The sequence below is a fragment of the Plectropomus leopardus genome, chromosome 1 (assembly GCF_026936395.1).
Source record: "Plectropomus leopardus strain MGB_pleo_1.0 chromosome 1, ASM2693639v1, whole genome shotgun sequence".
NCBI lineage: Eukaryota > Metazoa > Chordata > Actinopteri > Perciformes > Serranidae > Plectropomus > Plectropomus leopardus.
Genome location: NC_142176.1, coordinates 36651338 through 36673428, shown reverse-complemented (window position 1 = coordinate 36673428; position 22091 = coordinate 36651338). Strand labels below are relative to the sequence as shown.

At 38.2% G+C, this 22091-nt stretch overlaps 1 protein-coding gene across 1 annotated transcript in view; it reads left to right on the top strand.

The window, feature by feature from the left end:
- Window positions 1-194: 194 nt before the first annotated feature.
- Window positions 195-22091, top strand: part of abcc12 (ATP binding cassette subfamily C member 12) — a 31407-nt gene continuing 9510 nt past the window's right edge. The window contains exons 1-20 of the mRNA XM_042484208.2: window positions 195-287; window positions 566-732; window positions 3655-3711; window positions 3949-4100; window positions 4199-4345; window positions 4574-4721; window positions 5672-5908; window positions 7131-7304; window positions 7849-7996; window positions 8372-8520; window positions 8838-8945; window positions 9786-10010; window positions 10095-10166; window positions 10393-10517; window positions 12447-12519; window positions 14938-15141; window positions 19263-19397; window positions 20268-20364; window positions 20870-20920; window positions 21938-22033. Coding sequence (XP_042340142.2) covers window positions 3661-3711; window positions 3949-4100; window positions 4199-4345; window positions 4574-4721; window positions 5672-5908; window positions 7131-7304; window positions 7849-7996; window positions 8372-8520; window positions 8838-8945; window positions 9786-10010; window positions 10095-10166; window positions 10393-10517; window positions 12447-12519; window positions 14938-15141; window positions 19263-19397; window positions 20268-20364; window positions 20870-20920; window positions 21938-22033 — 2392 coding nt within the window. The 5' untranslated portion in view covers window positions 195-287; window positions 566-732; window positions 3655-3660. The remainder of the gene's footprint in view (window positions 288-565; window positions 733-3654; window positions 3712-3948; window positions 4101-4198; window positions 4346-4573; window positions 4722-5671; window positions 5909-7130; window positions 7305-7848; window positions 7997-8371; window positions 8521-8837; window positions 8946-9785; window positions 10011-10094; window positions 10167-10392; window positions 10518-12446; window positions 12520-14937; window positions 15142-19262; window positions 19398-20267; window positions 20365-20869; window positions 20921-21937; window positions 22034-22091) is intronic.

Sequence of the window (22091 nt, the reverse complement as noted above, 5' to 3'; positions counted from 1 at the left end):
GGTAAAAACTTAAACTCATCCAGCCGAGGGTGGTCCTGACAGTCCAATATAATCTAAGCCCTTTCAAAGAACCTGTATGTTATAAATGTCCAAAACCTGGTTTGACTCCTCCCTGAAATCTGACTGGCCTTTTGAACAAGACCTTTAACTCTGTTTTTATTGGACAGATTCAGGTTATGGGAGGAGTTCAACATTCTGCATGTTCTTATTTCCTTGAACACATAAAAAAGCTTGTTTTTTAGCTTGAGTTGAAAAGTCTTTGAGTAGAACGCATTGCCATGCATTAGGTGAGTATTCACTTTTGCTCATTTTTTGCTCATATCTTCCACCAGACAGAAAATTAAGATATCTATTCATTCTTTTTTCCTCTTCAAACTACGTCATCTTATACATACTATCAGTCAGTAACTGTCCTGGATCACCTGACTGCTTTTGGCACCTGCTACCTCCCCTCACAGCTGTGCTTGATTGACATAAAAGCTCATCATGATAAACAGCAGAGGGCAGTTTTTATTGCTAACCCCGCCTTTAGTCCTTATCTTCTGATCTTATTTGTTTTTGCGAGGTTGACCACATTGTCCTTCAAGGATTGAGGAGGGACATCTACCTCTGAACAGGCCAGCCTTTGATCTACATAAAAGACATTTATGTAACACAGTAACATATTGCTGCACTGTTAGCTTTGGAGTCCATCAACAAGCAGCAGCAAGTCTTCCAGTCCTTCACTCAGAGGTATTGTTTTAGTTTGCTTTACATTTTCGCATAATTTTGAATGACTTTTGATACGTTTTGGTTGTTTAGTCTACTGCAGTCTTTGTAATTCAGCTCAGTTATATCAGTTTAGGTTTGGGTTGTTTCTCTTTGTTAAGAGCGCATGATCATTTTATTTCAAGTTTAGCTTTTTCATATTAGCTTTTTTATTAACATACATTGCCATTCAAAAGTTTGGAATCTCCTACAAAAGCGTGATTGTATTGAGTCTATTGCCTGAAGGACTACTATATACTTTTGTATGGTCTTTCTTGCTTTTAGCTTGTCGAAATTCCTCTTTACAAATAGGCTTACTTGTTTCAACCATGCTGAGACTTGAAGGGACAGAAAGGGACAGAGCTCAGTTTGAGCATCAGTTGGATAAGAATAGAACATAAACAGTCACTGGTAAAAAAAAAAAAAAAAAAAATCTGGATGCTTGGCATCAAAATGTGTGCAGATTTAGAATAAGAACAGGTTCCTTTTGCAGTGTCAAGTGCACAATAATACCGTTAACAAACCGGAAATAACTTTAGCAAAGCTCTTCTTCAGACTTTACAATAGAAACATCATCAATATAGGTGATTTCCATTTTTTTAACAGTTGTACATGTTTATTTAATTGTTCTATGGTTTAGCCCAAATACCTCATTTTTGTTTAGTCTAGTTCATCTTAATCGAATAATAGCACAGTACCTCTTTACAGGTGCATTTAGCTGATATATATCCCAAATATAGCACTAAGATATTTTTCTGAATATTCAGTATTTTGAGGCAATTGAAAAGTTACAGGACACGAAAAAAGAAGACTTTAAAAATCTAATTTCAGGGTGTCCAGGCTCTTATATATTGCTTCTCACCACTGTGTTTGTCTCTCAAAAGTGCTGCTGGAGTGAAGCCCCTAAAACTGTTTACATAGCCCTTTGTGCTTCAAATAACCATTTACAGAGATAAGATGAGTCTAAACACTTGTCTAAACAGTTGCGTCAACCTGATTTTGCACTTTGTTTTAGGTCTAACCATGTGTACATGTCCTTGTAATATAGTTTAACATGCAGTTGCCACACGTAATCTCCATTTGCTTGTAGGGTTGTAAAGCATTGCTTGTTCAGCTCTTTATATATTTTACTGTGCAGTAACAAGGGTCACATGGACTCATCTTTCTGAATGTGCATTTCATTTGACATGGTATGAATGGAGGTGAGAGGCAGATAGGACAGGGGTAAGTCTAGATCATTGACACTGTCATTTCAGATATCCTTGATGAGGCATGAAAGGCTGTGGCATTCAGAGGTCCTGCAGTAAAAACACAGATTATTTTAACAAGGCTGTTTTTGAATGATTCCCTCACTCTATCACAGTTTGATATCAGTATTCTGTGTCTGTCTGAGCCTTATCAAATCTGTGCAACCTTTGATGCAGTATGGGCATATTTGTGATGTTTTACCAAAATCATATTGGACAGATTTATATTGGGAAAACAATATAGTTATTATTGGTGGTCCAAAACAGAAAAAAAAATCAGTAAATTTCCACTCTGGCATACTTATGATTAATTTAATTTGAGAAATAATTAAATGATATGAGTTGTGTTAAATTGTCAGGGATACAGGAGGATCTACTTACCTCAATCACTGACATTGGTTCTATGTATATCTTTCTACATCTGGCAAAAAAAATTAAATGCAACACTTTTTTTTCACCGGTTGAAGTTAAATATATAACAAAATACATGAGACTTTTTTGCAGGAATTTCTTTATTTTTCTCTCAAATTTTGGTAACGTGTTCAAATCTGTGTTGGTGAGCACTTATCCTTTTCCAAGATAATCATCCACCAAACAGGTATGGCATTAGTTCAAAAGCAACAGCTCTGGTGGACATTTCTGCAGTCAGCATGCCAATGTCACGCTCCCTCAACACCAGTGTCAGGTCAGCACTAGTGTTGTGTGATCAAACTGCATATTTTAGAGGGACCTTTAATTGTGACCATCACAAAGTACATCTGTGTAGAAATGATGTCATTTAACCAGCACGTTGATATGCCAACTTTGTCAGGTGGATGGATTATTTCTTTTTAAAAAGGAGAAATGCTCACTAACATGGATTTCAACAATTTTGTGCACAAAATTTGAGAGAAATCTTTCTATCAAGTGCATAAAGAATCTTAGATTTTTAACTTAAATCTGTGAAATCCTGGTGCAAAAACATACAGAGATGCTATCTTTGAACACCAACACTCTCTCATATTACATATATAAATTTATGCTTATATTCTGGTAATTTTCTTGTAAATTTTTAAAAACTTCTTCCTATTTTTGGGCCATTTGTTGTTAAATTGCTCATTAAATTGCTCACCTTCTCCCCATGCTTTTGAGAGAAATCAAACTAATTTGCTCAGGGTTCAAAGGGTTTAACAGGTTGGATTTCAGCAGTTTTGGGTTTTTTTTTTGCTTGCATTTCATGGCAGCCAGTTTATTATCTTTGGTTATTTGATATGAAGCTTTGTATGCTTATCACGTGGTTTTTAATTGCGTATACTGTTATGGTTTTATGTTTCACACAGCTGTCTGTCAAGGTCATGAGATGGGCTGTTTTTTATTGAATTGGGTGGTTTTCTAAATTGTGTAATTGAGTTGTAAACTGTCAATCTGAGCTGGTGTCACTGAATACCCATAGTCACATATTCTAAAATAATGCTTCCAGCAGCTCTTGTGATTGTAGATTGTGTTGATATGTGTTGTGAATCTTCAAACACATAATAATGTTGTTACACATAGCAGAATGAGTAATTATTGCAACCTCTAGCTATATGCTATTGTATCTAGTATTTTTGTCTAAATTACCTAACATCTCTTGTTTACTGGTAAAATACTGACCTTGTATATTTGCTGTCCCTCAAACCAGGACAAAATGAAGAAAGACTATTCAATGGATTTCAACAACACTCGAGGAATCTCTTTTGTGAGTACCAAACAAACAGCAGCTTCCACCAAACCACTCCTCGCCCTCGAATGTTTCTTTCACTGCCTCAGATTTTTCCACCGCCATTGTTCCTCCTGCATCCTGTGTTTTTGTTGCAGATTTGTTTGATCCACTTTATGAGACTGGAATACTGATGAAAGATTCTCCCTCTCTCTCCTTGCCATCTCTGCTTCTTTTGCCTTTCTCTCTGATTTTTTTGCATTTCTGACTCTTAAGATTGAAGATAGTTTCAGAGAGAGAACTGAATCTGTGACCTTCAGAACTGAACATAATAATGTGGAAAACAACAAAAGAGCCCACCCAACGCTTTTTGGGAAATACAACCAGAGCATTCAGACCCTCAAACCCTTCCGATGGTTCTCAACCAAGTCAGTGTCAGAGATGAATCACTTTGTCTGTTTTGGTGTACTTTTATATTATTTGATAAATCATTTTAATAAACACTGGGTGATGTGTTCATGTCTAGGTCCCACCCTCTGGACGATGCAGGTTTCCTGTCCTTTGCAACCTTTGCCTGGATGACCCCCATTATGTGGTCCTTGTTCAGGAATAAGCTGGACATAAGCTCTCTCCGCCTGTCTCCTTTGGATGTATCGGACACCAGTGGGGAAAGGTCTGACACTCTTCTTGCTGATTCATGGTGGCCCCACATTACTGTCCTTTGACACAGTTGCAGTGTATTATAGACATATTGCAAGCCTAATTGCTGAAATTCATATTTGGGAAATGAATCATGAAAGTGCGAGGAAATTAAACAACAGGGAATCAGTGTTGTGTGTCTCATGAGTGGTACTGTTTAGTGTGAGACATTAACATGGTTGAATGCCTGCGTTGTGCACAGGCTCTACAGACTCTGGGAGGAAGAAGTGGCAAAGGTGGGCCTGGAGAAAGCCTCTTTGTTTCGAGTGATCCTTCGCTTTCAACGAACCAGGCTGATTTTGTCTGTTCTTGTTGGTTTCCTTGCCGTAACTTCAATGTTTCTGGGCCCGGTAATTTCTTTTCAGTTGATTATAAAAACTATTAGCATTTTCTTTATTGGCCGCATTCAGTGGCCCTCCCTGAGGTTTTCCCTAATATCACATTAAGTGTAAATATGGTGAAAGAAGTATTCATATCTTTTACTTCAAGGGACAGTTCACCCCCAAATCAAAAATACATATTTTTTCTCTTGCCTGTAGGGCTGTTTATCAGCCAAGATAGTTTTGATGTGAGTTGACAAATGTTGGAGATATTGACAGTAGAGATGTCTGTCTTCGTTCCATTATAACGGAACTAAATAGCACTCAGCTTGTGGTGCTCAAAGCACCCAAAAAAACCCCAAAAAAACTACATTTGAAAAACTCAACAGCAATGTCTCTTTCTAGGAACCATGACCCAGTTACTCAAGAGAATGCACAGACCTTGTTGACCATTTTCATGTAGGAACTACTTTGTTTCTATCAAAACTACATCCACCAACTGTATCACTGTGCAGAAGGAAGTGTCACGGACTCATGGACAAGAGTCTCATACTCATACTCGTGAAAGCGTAGATGTAAATATTAATAGTGTCCTCCTTGGCTAAGCTGTAAAGTGAGTTAACTCAGAAGTGCTAGCTGAGCTGGCAGTAGATGCACAGTTCCCTCTGCACATTCATACGATTGGAGGGTGTAGATCAGTAGAATGAAAAAAGTTCCTAAAATTGGACAAAAAGAACAGGACTTGAGTAAATCTATTTAGTTACTTTACAACACTGTTAGAAAAACACAAGTTGTGTGCTGTGTATGTCTCATCACTTTGGGGAGTTGATGGTAATTTCGGTGGAGTGCTGCCAAACAAACCAGCTCAAGTCTCTATGGGTGATATCCCGGTTTAAGGTCTAATGACTGATAAATTTAGTGCTGGTTTAGTGTTTGATGTTTTTTCTCTTTTTTAAGTTTAAACCTCTCTGTCTTCTCAGGCTGTTCTGGTCTATGAAATCCTGAACTATGTTGAGGAGCCAGAGAAGTCGCCAGTATACCATGGTGTTGGTCTGGCTATTGCTTTGTTTACCACAGAGTTCCTCAAAGCCTTCTTTATATCCTTGTTGTGGGCAGTGAGCCTGCGCACTGCAGTCAGACTTAAGGGGGCCTACTCTGCAGTCGCCTTTCAGAAAGTCATCTCTCTGCGAGTGCACAGCGGCATTTCAGCGGGAGAGGTAAAGACAGGGTAGCACACATTCAGGTTCAATGCTTATTTATGGAAGACAAGGACAGCCGCAGTTTCAATTATATTTTTTCTGTCATTTTCTCAAGATATTTTTTTCATTATCTTGAAACAACAAAGCTTGCTCTCTAAAGATAGTGAAATAATTAACTAGTTGTGTCGAGATAATGGCATTTAAGAAACAGTTGGATTTATGGCCATTCTGGCCTTCCATACTTTGCATGCCTCCATTTCTCCAGGAAAGCAATCCTATAGGCCAGATATGCAATTTTCCCATCATTTCTGCTTCTTATTCTTAGTAGACAGTAGGAAATGAGTGAAGAAAGAATAATTCTGATCGACCATTTATGTTGTTACATCAGTCCAAATTAGTCTGCACCGACTTTGAAAATGAGACTGTATAAGTAAGAGATACATTAAAAGAAGTACCCACCATAAAGTCTTCACAGACCTCTATTCATGCTTTTTTTCTACATTTTACAAACCTGTTTTTTGACCTGCCTGTGACATCGAATGTGACACACTAAGAAAACCCTCGCACACATCGAAAGGCATAGTCGTACTGCAGAGCCGTGTACACAGCTCTTGTCTACTGGCAATGGGAAATTAATCTACTGCCTATTTTTAACATTGTAACCCGTGTTTAAAAAAATGCATACATGCAATAATATTATTATAGTGTCTTAGATGAATTGAGTAATTACTGTGGCACCAACTTCACCATGGAGAAGACTTTGTGGCCATGTTGGTTATTTAAACAGAGACAAAAACTATGCTACTCTTAACTTCATGCTCTTCTGCCAGAGCAAACAAACAGTATCACCAATAGTATTTGGTGTAATAATGAATGAATAAAGTTACCCTCTGATTCAGCTAAACAGCAGTCATGTGGGGACTGCCAACAATTTAATTCCAAATATTATGACTGCCAGGGCCATAGAGGTTTTTTATGCATATGCACCTGTGATTAAACATCAAATCATCCCATATAAACATTCTGGCTGCACATGTAAATGGTGTTACTTAAAACTTTTTTGCATACCTGCTTGAATTATGCATTTTGATGTCAAATATTTGGGATTTTGTTCTTGTTTATAACTAACTGTTGTTTCCAAACTTCTGTGTCATTGATATCTAGTGGAATTCATCAACACTGACTATTAATCTTGGCAAATGTGGATTACAATCTTTCTCTCCCTCTTTCTCACATCCAGATGATTACTGTTTTGACCAACGATGGCCACCGAATGTTTGAGGCAGTGTTGTTTGTGAGCTTCACTCTGTGCACCCCAGTGCTCTTTATTGTGTGTATTGTCTATGCCTGCTACATTTTGGGCTACACCGCACTGATTGGAATCGCCGTCTATATCATCTTTGTCCCTGTACAGGTCTGTATAAGAGAGCTTGCACATGAACCGTAGTTCTTACATAGACATATTTATAAGCAGTGTAACATTAAAAGAGGCTAACCCACAGTCTAAAGGAGTACAGCAATTACTAAGTCAATATGGTTAACTAGAAAAACGGGAAAGAATGTGAAGAATTTGTAATGCTCCAATATGGATCTTGATTTATGCGTGGTGGTGGACTGGTCTAAATTATCACAGATTTATTATATTGTGTGTGTTTTTTTATGAATTGTACGTGGAATGTTAAGGCATGATTATGGCTCATTTCAGAGATATGTCACAACTGATACTTGTGGTAACCTGGACAATACATCACAAAGTCTGTAATTGGTTGTGTATCCTCCACCTTATTTTTCTGCAGTTTAATTTGCAAATATCTGGCAACATTTAAAGCTTGCCCTGTTACACATGGGGTCTTTTCTTCAACTAATTCAGCCCCAAGCACAATCCCAAATTCAATATTTCTACTCTTTTGCTTCTCATTTTGCAATGCAACTAAAATTAGTATTTTTTCTGCTTTCAGTCTATCCTGGCCAAGCTCATTAACATGTTCAGATGGAAAGCCATATTGATAACGGACAGCCGTGTTCGCACAATGAATGAGATTCTCAGCAGCATCAAACTTATCAAAATGTACGCCTGGGAAGATTCCTTTGAGGAGAAGATTGCAGGTATGAATTTGGACAGGGGGGTCTATGCTGGTCAGTTTGTAGTGTTGTATTCCAAGTACTTACACAAAGCCCAACACAAATTCACAAATGTCGATATTTACTTCACATCCACCTTTCTCAAAAGCATCTATATCAATATTTAGAATCTATTTTAAACATTTATGATCAGTAGTGGGATTGTAGCAGATGGGATAACAAACTCATCCATGAGCGCATTTTCATATTTTATGTGTGTGTAAACTTTAGGAATTGACTCCATGCAGCTCAAATACTTAGTGTAAAAACATGATTGCAGCACAAGAAATATGGGTTAAAAACATACAAACAAAAAAAACCCAAATATTCTCCAAATATGTGATGTTGTCTCTCTTATAGGCTTAAGGAAAACTGAGAAGAAAGAGCTGAGGAAGGTCAGTTACATTCAGAATGCCAATACCAGCATCGCCAGCATCATCCCCACCCTCGCCACAGTCCTCACCTTCATGCTACACACTTTGTTGGGTATAAAGCTCAACATATCTGATGTAAGTACCGCAGCAGTGAAGCAACCTTTGCCTATCTTCCCACTGAGTGATTTACATGGCTAATAAAAATGTATTGAAAAAAAGGGAATGGAGAGCATTTTAAGAATAGTTAACCAGGATCTGATACATGAAATTGTAAATATGTGTTGACATGATCATCTTTCAGTTTGTGTCACTAATTGTTTACCTTTTTCTTTTGTCTTTGCACTAAGCCAGAGCAGGCTACAGACAAGAATGTCCATATGAAACTAATATATGTCCTTGCCAGTGTGGTATGCTCTGAGGTAGTATTTTGCACCATTCTTTATTATTTCAAGGCCTTCACCACCATCGCCATCTTCAACTCCATGAGGTTCCTCCTGGGTCTGATGCCAATGTCTGTGAAGGCCCTGGCTGAGGCCGCTGTGTCTCTAACACGACTCAGGGTAAACTCCTGTCTTTGTGTCCTGCTCAGCAGTTATAGTGTAGTGACCAATATAAGTACTACTAGTAGTATTCGTTTCTACCCTGATCTTACATCCAGCAATAAAAACTACAAGATTGTAATATCTTAACTTCTAGTGATGTTTGATGATTTGTGAATATGACTTTTTCTTTCCAAAGTTCATATTCTGCAAAACCACAAGAGGGATTTAGCTTGTATGTAGTTTTTATTACTTTTTTTTATTTGTCAAATTTTAAACATAACTAACAGCTATAGTTTTGACATGTGATGCCAACCTGAAATGCAAGTCTTGAACACTTGTGTAATAATTTTTTTATTTTCACATTTGCCTCCAAAAGTGACTCATAATTGCTTTTTTTCTATAACCAGATGAAATATGCAGCCTAGAATAAAATGCTGGCATTGTGCAGTTCTGCAAACTATGTACAGTATATGTTGCATTTGTGACTGTATCCTGATACAATGGTACATATGATATCTTCTGAGAATGCACAGACAGTTCATATAAAAGTTACATAATTAACATCAAATTATGTTGGTAAAGGAAAGGAAACATGGTAACAACCCACTTGAAAATAACTTAAAGCTCACATGGTTTCCTGGGGTGAACTACCTGTGTGGTAATATGAAACATACAAATGTAACATGTCTGTTGTTTGCAGAAACATACATTTATTCTGCTATTGGGTTGGAAAAAGTTATTTTTACACTATTGTATTTATTTAGGCACATTCATTGCTGCTTGCAGCTTTAATTTATTTATTGTTATTCTAAATATCAATTTTGAAAATGTTGAAAATGCAATGTGTGGCTGTTTCAGAAAATATTGCTGATCCAGAATCCCGAGCCCTACCTGATCCAGAAAGACAGTGACTCAGCAATAGTGATGAAAAACGCTACACTTTCTTGGACCAAACCAGAGATCCAGCCAAACTCCCCACCCAGCTCAGCCAATGGGGTGAAGGGACACAAAGTGGAGATTACTCAGAATAGGAAGACTGAAACGTTGCCAACCCTGAGAAACATTTCCTTCACCGTGCCTAAGGTGTGCTTTACCACTGATAAGGATCAATGAGGTGAAGCGGATTGGGTTAAAGGTAACGTATGCTCTGTGTGTTTTCTCCTGAAGGGCAACCTGCTGGGTGTCTGTGGGAACGTGGGGAGCGGAAAGACATCACTGATTTCCAGCATTTTGGAACAGGTTGGCCCCTCCTTTGTCATTTACATATAAAATTACTCTCTTTAGCAATCTCTGCAGCTCTCTGGCGTCATGATTGAAATTTCTGTTGGCTGTTAATGTTTTACTATTTAATGGTCCGTCACTCTGTTATGCAATTGTATTGCATAATCATGCCTTATTTACACTGTGTTACCTCTAAACCAGATTCAAGTCATGTGTCTGACTTGCCTTCATTTTTATATTTTAGATGCACCTCCTACAGGGCTCCATCTCAGCCAACGGGACATTTGCCTACGTTTCCCAGCAGGCCTGGATATTCCATGGAACCGTTCAAGAAAACATCCTGATGGGGGAACCTTTTGACCAGTCAAAGTAAATAATCACTTAACTCACCTTACTTGTTAATGATAAGTAACTGTGCACTTTTGAGGGTGTAAACAATGGGAAATATTACAACTAAAGGGATCTCATTCGTGATGTTAATATGTCACGACTGTCACTCATTACTGCAGTTACACAGACCAGTAAACCAAGGCTTTTATAGGTCTGTTTTTATCTCACATGACAAATGTTTAACTGGGAAAAGTTCCTAGTTCCAAGTTCATATATCTATGTAGTCAGACAAGAACAGAGGTCATCCCTGACTGAAATGATTATCATTAGAAAACCCCTGCCTGCTGCCAAAGATGGCAGAGGGCATGACCGCCGACCTGTGCTCAGTAGCAATGGGAGTTAAGGTTCCTTGAAGTTTCTTTGGAGTGCCCCACAAAAAACACTAGGACAATGACGGCGTAACATCTGGTTCAGATTCAAGCTTAGACATCCCACCAATATAATATCATTTAACATGTGTGTTTGCTGTTATAACCTTAAATCATGTGAAAATATCAAGAACCATATGCAACCCAGGTTGTCAAATACCGATGCTTTGTCACACCCCTCAGCGCCTCATAGCAATCCATAGGGCACCCGATCTCTGTGTGATGAACAGAAGAAACACAGCGTAGGACGAGGTGTATTCGAGTGCTGAACAAGCTCAAAAAATCAGCCTGAGGGAATAGTGAGGAAGTACCAAAATTAAAAAACCTGGTGGGTCAGATTGAGTCAAGCCCAGTCAGGTTTGGGCAGAGAATCAAAGCTCTATGGTGTATGTTGTGAAACTATTGTGGTTAGGTTTAAGCAACAAAACAACTTGGTTAAGTTTTTAAAATAGCATGTTTGGAGTTAAAAATTTGTTTGTTTGATACATAATGTGACATACAGCAAGTGTGCTACAACTGTACAGATATTATGTAATGTTACATCAAAAATACACTGACTTTCAATTTCACTAGACAAAACCTGCATTTTTTCTGGAAAGTCTTCTTTTGTTCAACTCACCCACCTCTACTTTCTCACACTGTGTGCAGACTTTCTCGCTCTTTATATTATGTCAGTTGCTCTCAGTGTCAAGCACTAAATTAGAGTTTGTTGAAAATCCGGTGCATCTCATACAGATGTTAAAGGGTGCCTTTGGTGTCAATACCACACACCGGGGGGCTTGACAAAGTTTTGGTATTTGATGAGCGAGTGATGACAACAGGATGATAAAGACACATTTGACTTCCTGAGTTAATTTCTTGTTTGTTGCAAGCAATAAACAGGCAAGATTCTTCATCTGCAGTACATTGAAATGTTGGGTCACAAGTGGTAATATATCAAGAATAACTGTGCTAGTTGTAAGCGATTGTATGATATAATATGAAACAAAAATATCATTAATATTACTGTTATTCTGTCTTGCAATTATTTACAAACAACAACAGCAAAAAGGAATGGCTCTCAGACAGGAGCCAGCTTTCATTGTTTAGAACTGACTAGGTGACCTACCCATCCCTAGTGCTCAGTATTTTGATTTGATGAGTCACAGCAATTATTACTGTGATTAGGGTTATAACTGCACTGTGTTTATGTAAATACTGCAGGGAAAGTCATCATGCACATTACTCTGACAGTATTTTTTGAAAGCACTTAATTATCTTAACTGGGCACTAAACTAATGTGTGCTTAAAAGTTCCAAAATTAAACAATTATGTCAAGCAATAGTAACCACTGCCTGTGATTATTGTATGTGATGATATTAAGATTTATAAGACAATGCATACAAAATGTTTCTGAAGACTGAATTATGTTTTTCATCTCTTGGTGTATTTTAGACTAATTTTTTCATCATGTCAGATCATGTATTTTAAATGGCTCTGTTGATTATCGTATACATGGTTGTCCCTTGACCTAAATGCAATTTATTGTCTTACTCCACAGATATGACAGAGTTTTGGATGTTTGTAGCCTCAGAGCTGACCTGAAAATCCTTCCATATGGTGATCAAACTGAGGTAAGAGCTCTCTGCTGTTCTCTCAACTCTCCAAATGTCACGTTTTATTTCCCCAAAGCTTTATATATATATATATATATAGAGAGAGAGAGAGAGAGAGAGATATTCTGTCTTTTTTTTTTTTTACAAGCATAGTGGAACATTTAACACAAATACCCCCAATGTATGGTAAGAAACCTCTGTGGATTCACAAAATTTAACAATTCATCGCTCAGTATAGCCTGTCAGTGCAGTCCAGTGGTCTGAGGCTCTTCTTTGCAAATTCCAGGGAGAAGCAGATTTGAGACAAGGTTTGACTGTTACAGTTGAATTGCTAATAATAGCCTAAGCTGGTTTATTAAAGAATGCATGTTGTGTCCACATAATATTCAGAAACTTCACTAATCTTTTCCTCAGGTTGGATAAAGACCCCCAAATGCAGCTTAATACAGAATCTGTCTGTGGTTGCAAAGTGATTGGTAAAAAAAACCAAAAACAACATTATAGTTTTTAGGGTTAACAAGCACTGCTCACTTTTAACGTGAAGTCTAAAATCTTGAAAAGAAGCTTCTTGTACAAGGCTCTGTAGCAGACAGGTATGCCCTAATTTCTTTTTTTTTTTTTTATTTTCTTTTATGTCATTTGATATCATGGACAGGCTGTAAAACAGGGTTAGTACAGTAACAGTAGAAAGCAGCATGGAGGGCAGTGAAAATGTCATGGTAATAACTTATTTTATATCTCTTATTCTGATTAAACTGAACGATGTTAGGGAGCTTCTTAGATGTAGATGGACAGTGTTTTGTGGTAGGCTGTCATTGATTCTTGCCTGCAAAGAGGCTAAAATTAACGTGTTCACCTGGGTGTAGTATTCTCATCATTGCTGATGGGAGCTTGAGCCAATAAATACCCATGGCCACTGCAGAGTCATTTGTCCCAGAAGTGAATGCCGATTGTATTATTTCCATTAAGAACAAAAAACAGATGTTAGTGTACTTTTTGTCCAGTGAGAGAAGGGCTTCAGAGAGTTACTTGCACAACAGCAGTCTTATACAAACATTTGGCAGTTTTGAGCAGCACATTCAACACATTAACTTTTTTTCTCTCAAGCTGCTCACTAGGTCTTTGTAATTCAGACACTTGAATAACAATAAAAGCCAAAGATGAAGCTAGGTGTGTTCTGAGCCAGGGTGCTGGAAGTGCAGAGGTAGGAGGTATGGAAGGGGTCATTGGCCTGCCAACTTCCTGTCCTTGACTGAGATTACTTTGTCACAGCTGAGGTAATCCCATCACTAGATTGTCTCTCATTTATTTACTTCTAAAGACACCATGCACTTACCATGTAAACGTTAGTGGGAACAATTGATCATTCAGCAGGCTTCTCGTTCTCTAGACAGTTTTAAAGTCCATTTTAGTCTTTTGTTTTTCTGTTAGTTGCAGCATAATCTTTGATACAAAAAACTGTTTGGGATAACATTTCAATTAATTTTGAAACTTTAAAGAAATATTTTCTAAGAATTTTCCCTTAAAGTTAAGACTTGGTGCTGGTAAAGATACAAGTTATTCACAATGCATCTTAACCCTCTAAGAGAACTCCTGAGGTGAAAGTCTTAGGAATAGGGATGAGCACTTTTAAGAGGCTTAATAATTTCTTAAGCAGAGGAGAAAACAGCAGAAAGATAAAAGGCTCTAAGAAATATTCACCAAACATGGAATGACAATGACTTGAAATGCAATGGACTAGATAGTGCAGGGATCATGTTTGTGGTTGATGTCATTGAAGATGCACTCACATCTCCCACCCAACACAACAACAAATACCATGCCAGGAGAGTGATCACAACACTAAAACTTTTGCAGCTGGAAAAATGTTACAGTGCATCAGTGTGATCACACACGAAACTGGTTCAATCTCATATTGTGACAGTTTTATTTTATTTCCACTGGATGTCCACACCTTGCAGGCTCACAAAGTGTGTGTCTGTGACAAACAATCACATCTTTTAAAAGAATGCATCATAATTAGCAATAGGGCCAACCACACATCCTCACTAATGTAAAGGTTTCTGTCCTTTCCTGGCTCAGAGTTACTTTGAGAGTTTTTAGGCTAAATTAAGAGCTCTAAGAGTATCCTCAGAATGTTTGCAAATACAACCTGAGGTCTATTTATTTAGGTATGTAGAGTTTGGCATATACAAGTGTTCAAATCAATTTGGGATCAAATCCAAGTCTGACTGATGTTCATGAGTTTATTTGAAGCTATGAGCACTTGACTGTCTTCAGATTCTTCATGCAATTGCTCCCTCATTTTTTGCCAAGTGTGTTCAGCCTTTATTATTCTATCTTGTTGTAAGTTAGTAAAAGAGGAATTTGGATTTTCTTTTGCACTGGACCCTGTTGCCACTGTTCTTAGTAGTTTTCTGCTTTTTTTGTTGGCAGATTGGAGAACGGGGGCTGAATCTGTCAGGGGGGCAGAAGCAGAGGATCAGCCTAGCCAGAGCTGTTTACTCCAATAAGGACATCTTCCTCCTTGACGATCCGCTCTCTGCTGTCGACGCCCATGTGGGGAAACACATTTTTGAGGAATGCATTAAAAAGGAGCTCCAGGGAAAATCTGTTATACTGGTTACACACCAGCTCCAGGTGGGACAATAGATAGTTTTATTCATGAGCAGATAGTGAGTCCTAAATTGTGTATTGTTAAGCATAGCACTTCTCAGTCAAATGTCAATTAAGTTGTTTATACTTACGGTACATTCTTTCTATTGTTATGACCTTATGTTGGTCTAGGAGAGAGGAAAAAAAAAACATAAGGCAAGATGATGAAATAAGAAGAGTCCGGTGGTGCAGTTTAGCACTTTGATTACCAGTCACAAAAGCTTAAGAGATCAGACAGCCCAGGCCAACATAACCAACAAAATAACCCTAGATAAAAGGAAACCATAGCTAACTAACTAAAAGAAAAGAAAGGTACAGTTCTGCATCTAACTCCCTGACAGCACAAGAAAAACAGGAGAAAAGGGGTGCAACAAAAATGCTCATATCAAAAGAGGGCACTCTAAGGGTGAGAGTGTTGGTCAATGGTTGTGCCTCAGAGGCTTCACATGTAGGACCAGCAACAAGACAGGGCTCTTCCTTGTCCCCTCTGTTGTTTTTTTCTGACAACAAACCCACTTGCAGAGGCCACAAAGTGCACAAATTGTATCTTTGGTGTCAGCCTTGGTGGAGTTAAATTGGATCTCTATGCAGATGATGTTATTATCTTCTTGACTAAGCCAGAAATTTCTCAACCATAGACGCCTTGGTAAATTCTCAGGCTGTAGAAATACTTATGACAAACCAGAAGCTCCTTTTTTAATGGTCAGTATCGTGATTCACATATTTAGGGTTAAAAAAAGACCCTGCTAGTTTAAATAATCTCTTTAAATGTAATTTTGCCACGATTATATCTTTGGTTAAAAGAGATCTGTTTATATGGATCAGCCTCCCACTCAATTGGATGAGTCGGGCCAGTCTTGCTGAATCTTACAGGTAAGGGGCTCTCTTTGACAAGTGTCAAGCAAAAACTTTTAAACAATCTTCTCCTATAAGCAAGAATGTTCATTTTATTTCAGTGGATTCAATCTAGACTTCCCTCTGTTAACCAGGAGTACGGTGGAAAGTTTTGCTGCATGAGTGCTTGATGCAGTCTTACATGGGAATGACAGAGTTTTTGATAAGATGTGGGCGTCTTTTCCAAACTACCTTCCATATTGCACAGCAGACTTTGTGTGCAGGGGTCATTGCACTCCAGACTGGCATCCTTCCTGTAAATGTTCTCTGCTGGGTGTTTTTCTGTGTGTCTGTGTGCATGCCTACATGCAATTCAGCTTTTTCCCCTTTTTATGCTTGTTTGTTGTTTATTCCCCTTCCCGTAGGGTCTGTGATTTGCTCATGTCTTTTTTACATATGATTTATTTATGAGATTTTCAAGAAATTACAAATAATTCAGTCTTCAGAAATACAAAACTTCAAAAACACAATGTGCAAGGCCATACATGTCCATAAGAGATAAAATTGGCAGAAAACTAGACAAATAATACAGCAAAGCAAGGTTGTTTGTAGAGACATTCATAGAAAAAATGCATGGGAACAAGCAGTATAGTCTTAAAAGGTAATCATAAATAATAACTACAAGGACAACAACAGCAACAGGAAATAAGAAAACAAAATCAAGACAAAGACAAATAAACAGACAAACAAAAGGAAAAAAAAAAAGCAGATAATATGCGTAATCACAAATACAAAATGACCTGCTCAATGCAGATATACCACTAGGACTGGAAAAGCAGGGTTAGCAGGCCAGAGGGTTCAAGATGGTGGTACAGTGACAGGGGGCACACCACTGATGGGGACAATATTCAACTGAATGGACCTGACATGTTCTAGGAAGGGGAGCCAAATTTTAGAAAATTTAACGTTGGAACCTCGAAGACAGTGTTTTATTTTCTCCAATTTCATAAAAAAAGGGCGTCTTTTATCCAGTGACAATGGGAGGGTGGATGGGGGTCTTCCAATGCATCAGTATTACACGCCTTGCTAGTAGTGTCAAAAAGGCAACAAGTCCAGAAGAGTAGGATGGCAGTGAGTGGTCAAGGGGCAGGACACCAAACAAGCCAACTAAAGGCGATGGGTGAATATTAACAGATGTGCTGGCTGAAAGTGAATCAAAAACAGAATTCCAGAATGCAGACAGAGCAGGACACGACCAAAACATTTGGGTGAGGTCAGCAGGTCCTAGATGACATTTGTCACAATTAGGGTCTGTGCCAGGGAATATGCGAGATAATTTACTTTTAGACCAGTGGACTCTATGAACTATCTTACACTGTATGACACCATGGCGGGCACAGATAGATAATGTTTGGATGCGTTTCAAAACAGACTGCCAAACATCAGTCTCTATCTCTATGCCAAGATCCTCAGACCAGGAGGTGCGGAGATTATCAGAGGACAAAGTCTGGCAAGTGAAAAAGGTGTCATATAATTTGGAAATGGTACCTTTAAGGTGAGGAGTTATACCAAAAATGGTGTCAGACAAAGTCAGAGGCGGGAGAGCAGGAAAACCAGGAAATCGATTTCGAATGAAGTCTCTGACCTGCAAGTACCTGAAAAAATGGGTCCTTGGAAGGTTGTAAATAGAAACCAATTGATTAAAAGATGCAAAGGTTCCGTTGATATAAAGGTGCTTTACAGAAATAATCCCATGATCTTCCCAGGTAGCAAAAGTCCTATCAGTAATAGAGGGGGGAAATAAAGGGTTGGAATTTATGGGGGTATAGGGGTATTACCTGAGATCCAAAGTGACGTTTGATTTGGGCCTAGATCTTCAGACTATTTTTAACCACAACATTATTGGAATAAGATGATGAGGATAACATCAAGGGGAAGCACAAAAGAGACATCAAAGAAGAAGACCCACACGAAGTGGCTTCCACTTGTAACCATGGCAAGGCTTGATTGTCAATATGGCACCAGTGTAACATGGTCCGAATGTTTGCAGCCTAGTAATAATATAAAAAATTTGGTAATGCTAAACCCCCCATTTCTTTGTTTTTTTGTAAAATACTCTTTCTGATTCTGGGTGTTTTATTGTTCCATATAAACTGGGATATAGAGTTATCAAGTGATTGAAAAAAGTGTTTTGGGATTAAAACTGGTAAACATTGAAAAAGATATAAAAACTTAGGGGGAACATTCATTTTTATACAATTTATCCGACCAGCGAGAGATAAAGGTAAGAGAGACCAACGCTGAAGATCTTAAGTCAAATGTACCAGCAGAGGAGAAAAGTTACACTTAAATAAATCTGAGTGGTTCTTAGTTATACAAACACCAAGATATCTAAAGCATTCTGGAGATGTCCTAAATGGCAAATTTGAAAGGGGATATGTTGAAGCAGCATGGTTAATGGGGAAAACTTCATTCTTATTATAGTTTAATTTGTAGCCTGAAATCTGCCCAAACTGTTTCAGCAAAGCTAACACCACAGGGGTTGATCTGTCTGGGTCAGAGATAAACAGTAAGAGGTTGTCAGCGTATTGGGCCACTTTATGTTCCAAGCCCCCTCTTGAGATGCCTACCACCTGACTGGATCTGAGAGCCACTGCTAGTGGTTCGATTGCAATGGCGAACAACAAAAGGGATAATGGACAGCCCTGCCGGGTACCACGATTGAGGGGAAAATAATTAGAATAGTCATTATTAGTCCTAACACAAGCTAAAGGTGATGTATATAGAAGCGTAATCCATGAGATGAATTTACTGCCAAATCCGAACCTTTTTAGCGCAAAAAACAAATATGACCATTCCACACGGTCGAAAGCTTTCTCCGCGTCCATCGTAATTATCATTTCTGGGCTGTCAGAGGATGAGGGTGAATATAGTATATCAAATACCCATCTAACATTATGAAAAGAGTGTCTATTCTTTACAAACCCTGTCTGATCTATTGAAATTATTGTTGGCAGAACTGACTCTAGACGTCTTGCCAGCATCTTTGCTAGCAACTTGACATCTGCACAAAGCAAAGAAATAGGGCGGTAATTGCCGCAAAAAATAGGATCTTTATCCTTTTTTAATATAAGAGAAATTATGGCCTGACGCAAGGTGGGGGGAAGTACACCAAACATGTACACATGCTGTTTAGACTGGGATGGTTAGACCTCTGCCAACATTGCTGGGATAGTGTTGTTGACATGGTTGTCCTTGCTTGTGTCTGTCAGTATTTGGAGTTCTGTGATGACATTTTGGTCCTGGAGGATGGCGAGGTGCGAGAGGCTGGAGACCACCAAGTCCTGATGACAGCCAAAGGGCGCTATGCTCAGCTGATCAGCAACTACCAGATGGAACAGTCCAAAGTAAAAAAAATGATAAACAAATTGCAGTACAAAACTCAGATTTACTGTAGCTCCGCAATTATGTGTCTTTGCTCAATGTTTGACTTGCTGCAAAACCTTTTCACCAGCTCTTTACTGATTTACCAGCTCAAAAACAGTACACTGCTACATGTAAGCTGTAAACCAAATATTGAGAGGGTGGCACCTATATTACTACGATAGATCTGCCACTGTCCCTGCAGGCAAATAAACAGCGTCAATTTATGTCAACTAAAAGTGATTGTTTTTGTCATTGATAGGCTCACATTATTTGAAATGCTTTTGGAAAGGAGCCCTAAAGAGATAAATCTTTTTTAAAGAATACGATCCTTTTGGTTTAATCAGAAACAGCCTCAAAAATCACCATCACCAAACACACCAGACTTCATTAAAATACACTTCACTCTAGTATGTATAGAGCAAGCATATTTGCTGATCTAACTCTGTGAATTAAGGGTTTATTTTAACCATACCAGAGTTGGTAATTGTTGGAGCAATTAAAAGATGAATAAAGATGTTTTTTGATAGTTTTATTTTGCTTCTGTCAGCTTTGAATGAAGTGTGTGTTTCAATGATAAAATAACTGATTATTTGAATAGAATCTGGTGGAATTGTCAATGGCGATTTTGAGGCTGTTTCTGATGTCCGATTATAACAAACTGAGCCTGTCAGAAGCAAAAACAAGCACTTTTAGTGGACGTAAATGGATCGACTTTTTTTCTGATTAGTCACTTATAGACACAGAAACATGGGAGAGGGCCAAGGATGAAAAAGAAGAAGTCACCCTTTAATGGTTCTTTGTCTACTTTAGCGTGAACACATTATCACTGTGTTTTTTCTCATCATTTGCAGACTGAGAATGAGGAGGAGGAAGAATCAAACCAGGACGCTACCCAGCTGAGGGAAGTTGAGCTAAGAGATCGCACAGGCAGTGGCTTAGTGAACCCAGGTTAGGAAACCAGGAATAAAAAGCAGTAAAGAACTTGAAATGAATTAAATAAGGCTTGAATTCTTAAGTACAAAGACACAATACAATTATAGTATTCTATAGTCTTTTTTAGCGAGAAGAGCTAGTCAGATCATACTAATGGGGAAAATATAGAGAGGTCCAAGATGTTCTGTACTTATGGCACAATAATCTGTGGAGCAAAGGGTCATTTGAAAAGTGTAGGCTTGTAAAGGAACCAATATGTAACCAGGAGGAAGTAAAAGTCACAGCAGTTCATTGAGGTGACGACTGAACCTTGAGTGAGAAAAGGAAGAACTATATTGCTTTGTAAAAGTTTTATAACAGCAGACAGTGCAACAAATGTACAATCCTGACCATCAGTGCACTGTTATTATGTAATATTTGAGTAATCTTATGTCTTGATTACACTCTGCAGTATAGGGATGACAGACATTTCTTCTGACATTTTATTCATATCTTACTCAGTAACTGTGTTTCCTTTCAGCATTTGACATGTCAGATGAAATGGATGATGTAACAACAACTGACCAAAAATGTAAGTCTACAAAACTCATTAAATTGTAATTTTGATGTTGGTGCAGCGTCAGTGAGTTCAAATGTCATAAATCTAGTGTCTGTAAGGATGCCAGACTTAGTTAATGATGGAACCTACCTAAAGACAAAGGACACGCAAGTTAGAGGCATATCTTTTCCCCAAATTACCATTTGTATATCAATAACTAACCTCATGTTAGGTATGGTTACGGAGAACCAAACCCAATGTCAGAAAAATGTCATGATTTTAATGTTCACACAATGTGAAATTCTACATTGTTAGACATTTAAAATATTGTCTGCTCGATTTGCATTCCAACCAAAATTCAACATCTGTCTAACATAAGAGTCCAGTGTCTTTCCAACAACTTCCAACCCTCAAGCTGGGTTGTAAAAAGATATTTTGATACTGTTTTGCTGTTGTAAAAATTCATCAAAAATTTTCACCATTTTTGGATTTTTTTGTTTACTGGGGGTCTGCCAAAAACATTTTCTTTAAAAATTCAAACAACATGGTTGGAATATATTCTATAGCAATGGTCATTTGCAGGTTGAAGTATCAGTAAATGCTGGCTCTGTGGTGTGTGTGTTTTACACGGCTATTTCTGTCAGTTTTTGTGTTGACAACAACCAAGTGCAACTCTATGAATGATCTCCCAGAGAGAATTTGTGCTCTGTTGCAGCAGAAATTAGCTCTAGGTTTATCTCCAGAATATATAAATGATAAAAATTTTGAATATAAATACTGTAGCATGTTAAAAAAAAAATCATCTTGGTGTCTGTATAAAAATAGCAAAATCATGATACTACATGTTAATCAAGGTACTTTTCATTGACACTTTTGTGAATGTAGCAAATGTCTGAATGATTGGACCGTCAGTAAGGCTGCTGTACATTTATTTTTCAAAAACATTCTTTTTATTCAGTCAGTGCAGACATAGGCTGATGAAAGACTGCTGATGCAGGAAGTCACTTTGATCCTACCGTGTGTTCCATAAATCCTTTTCCTCCTCTGCAGCTGCTGTTGTCGGTGATCAGCTGGTCAGTCAGGAGGCTACCACAGAAGGTGCTGTTTCCTGGAGAGTCTATCAGCAGTACTGCAAGGCAGCTGGAGGTTTGATTCAGCACACACACTCACACACACACACACACACACACACACACACACACAC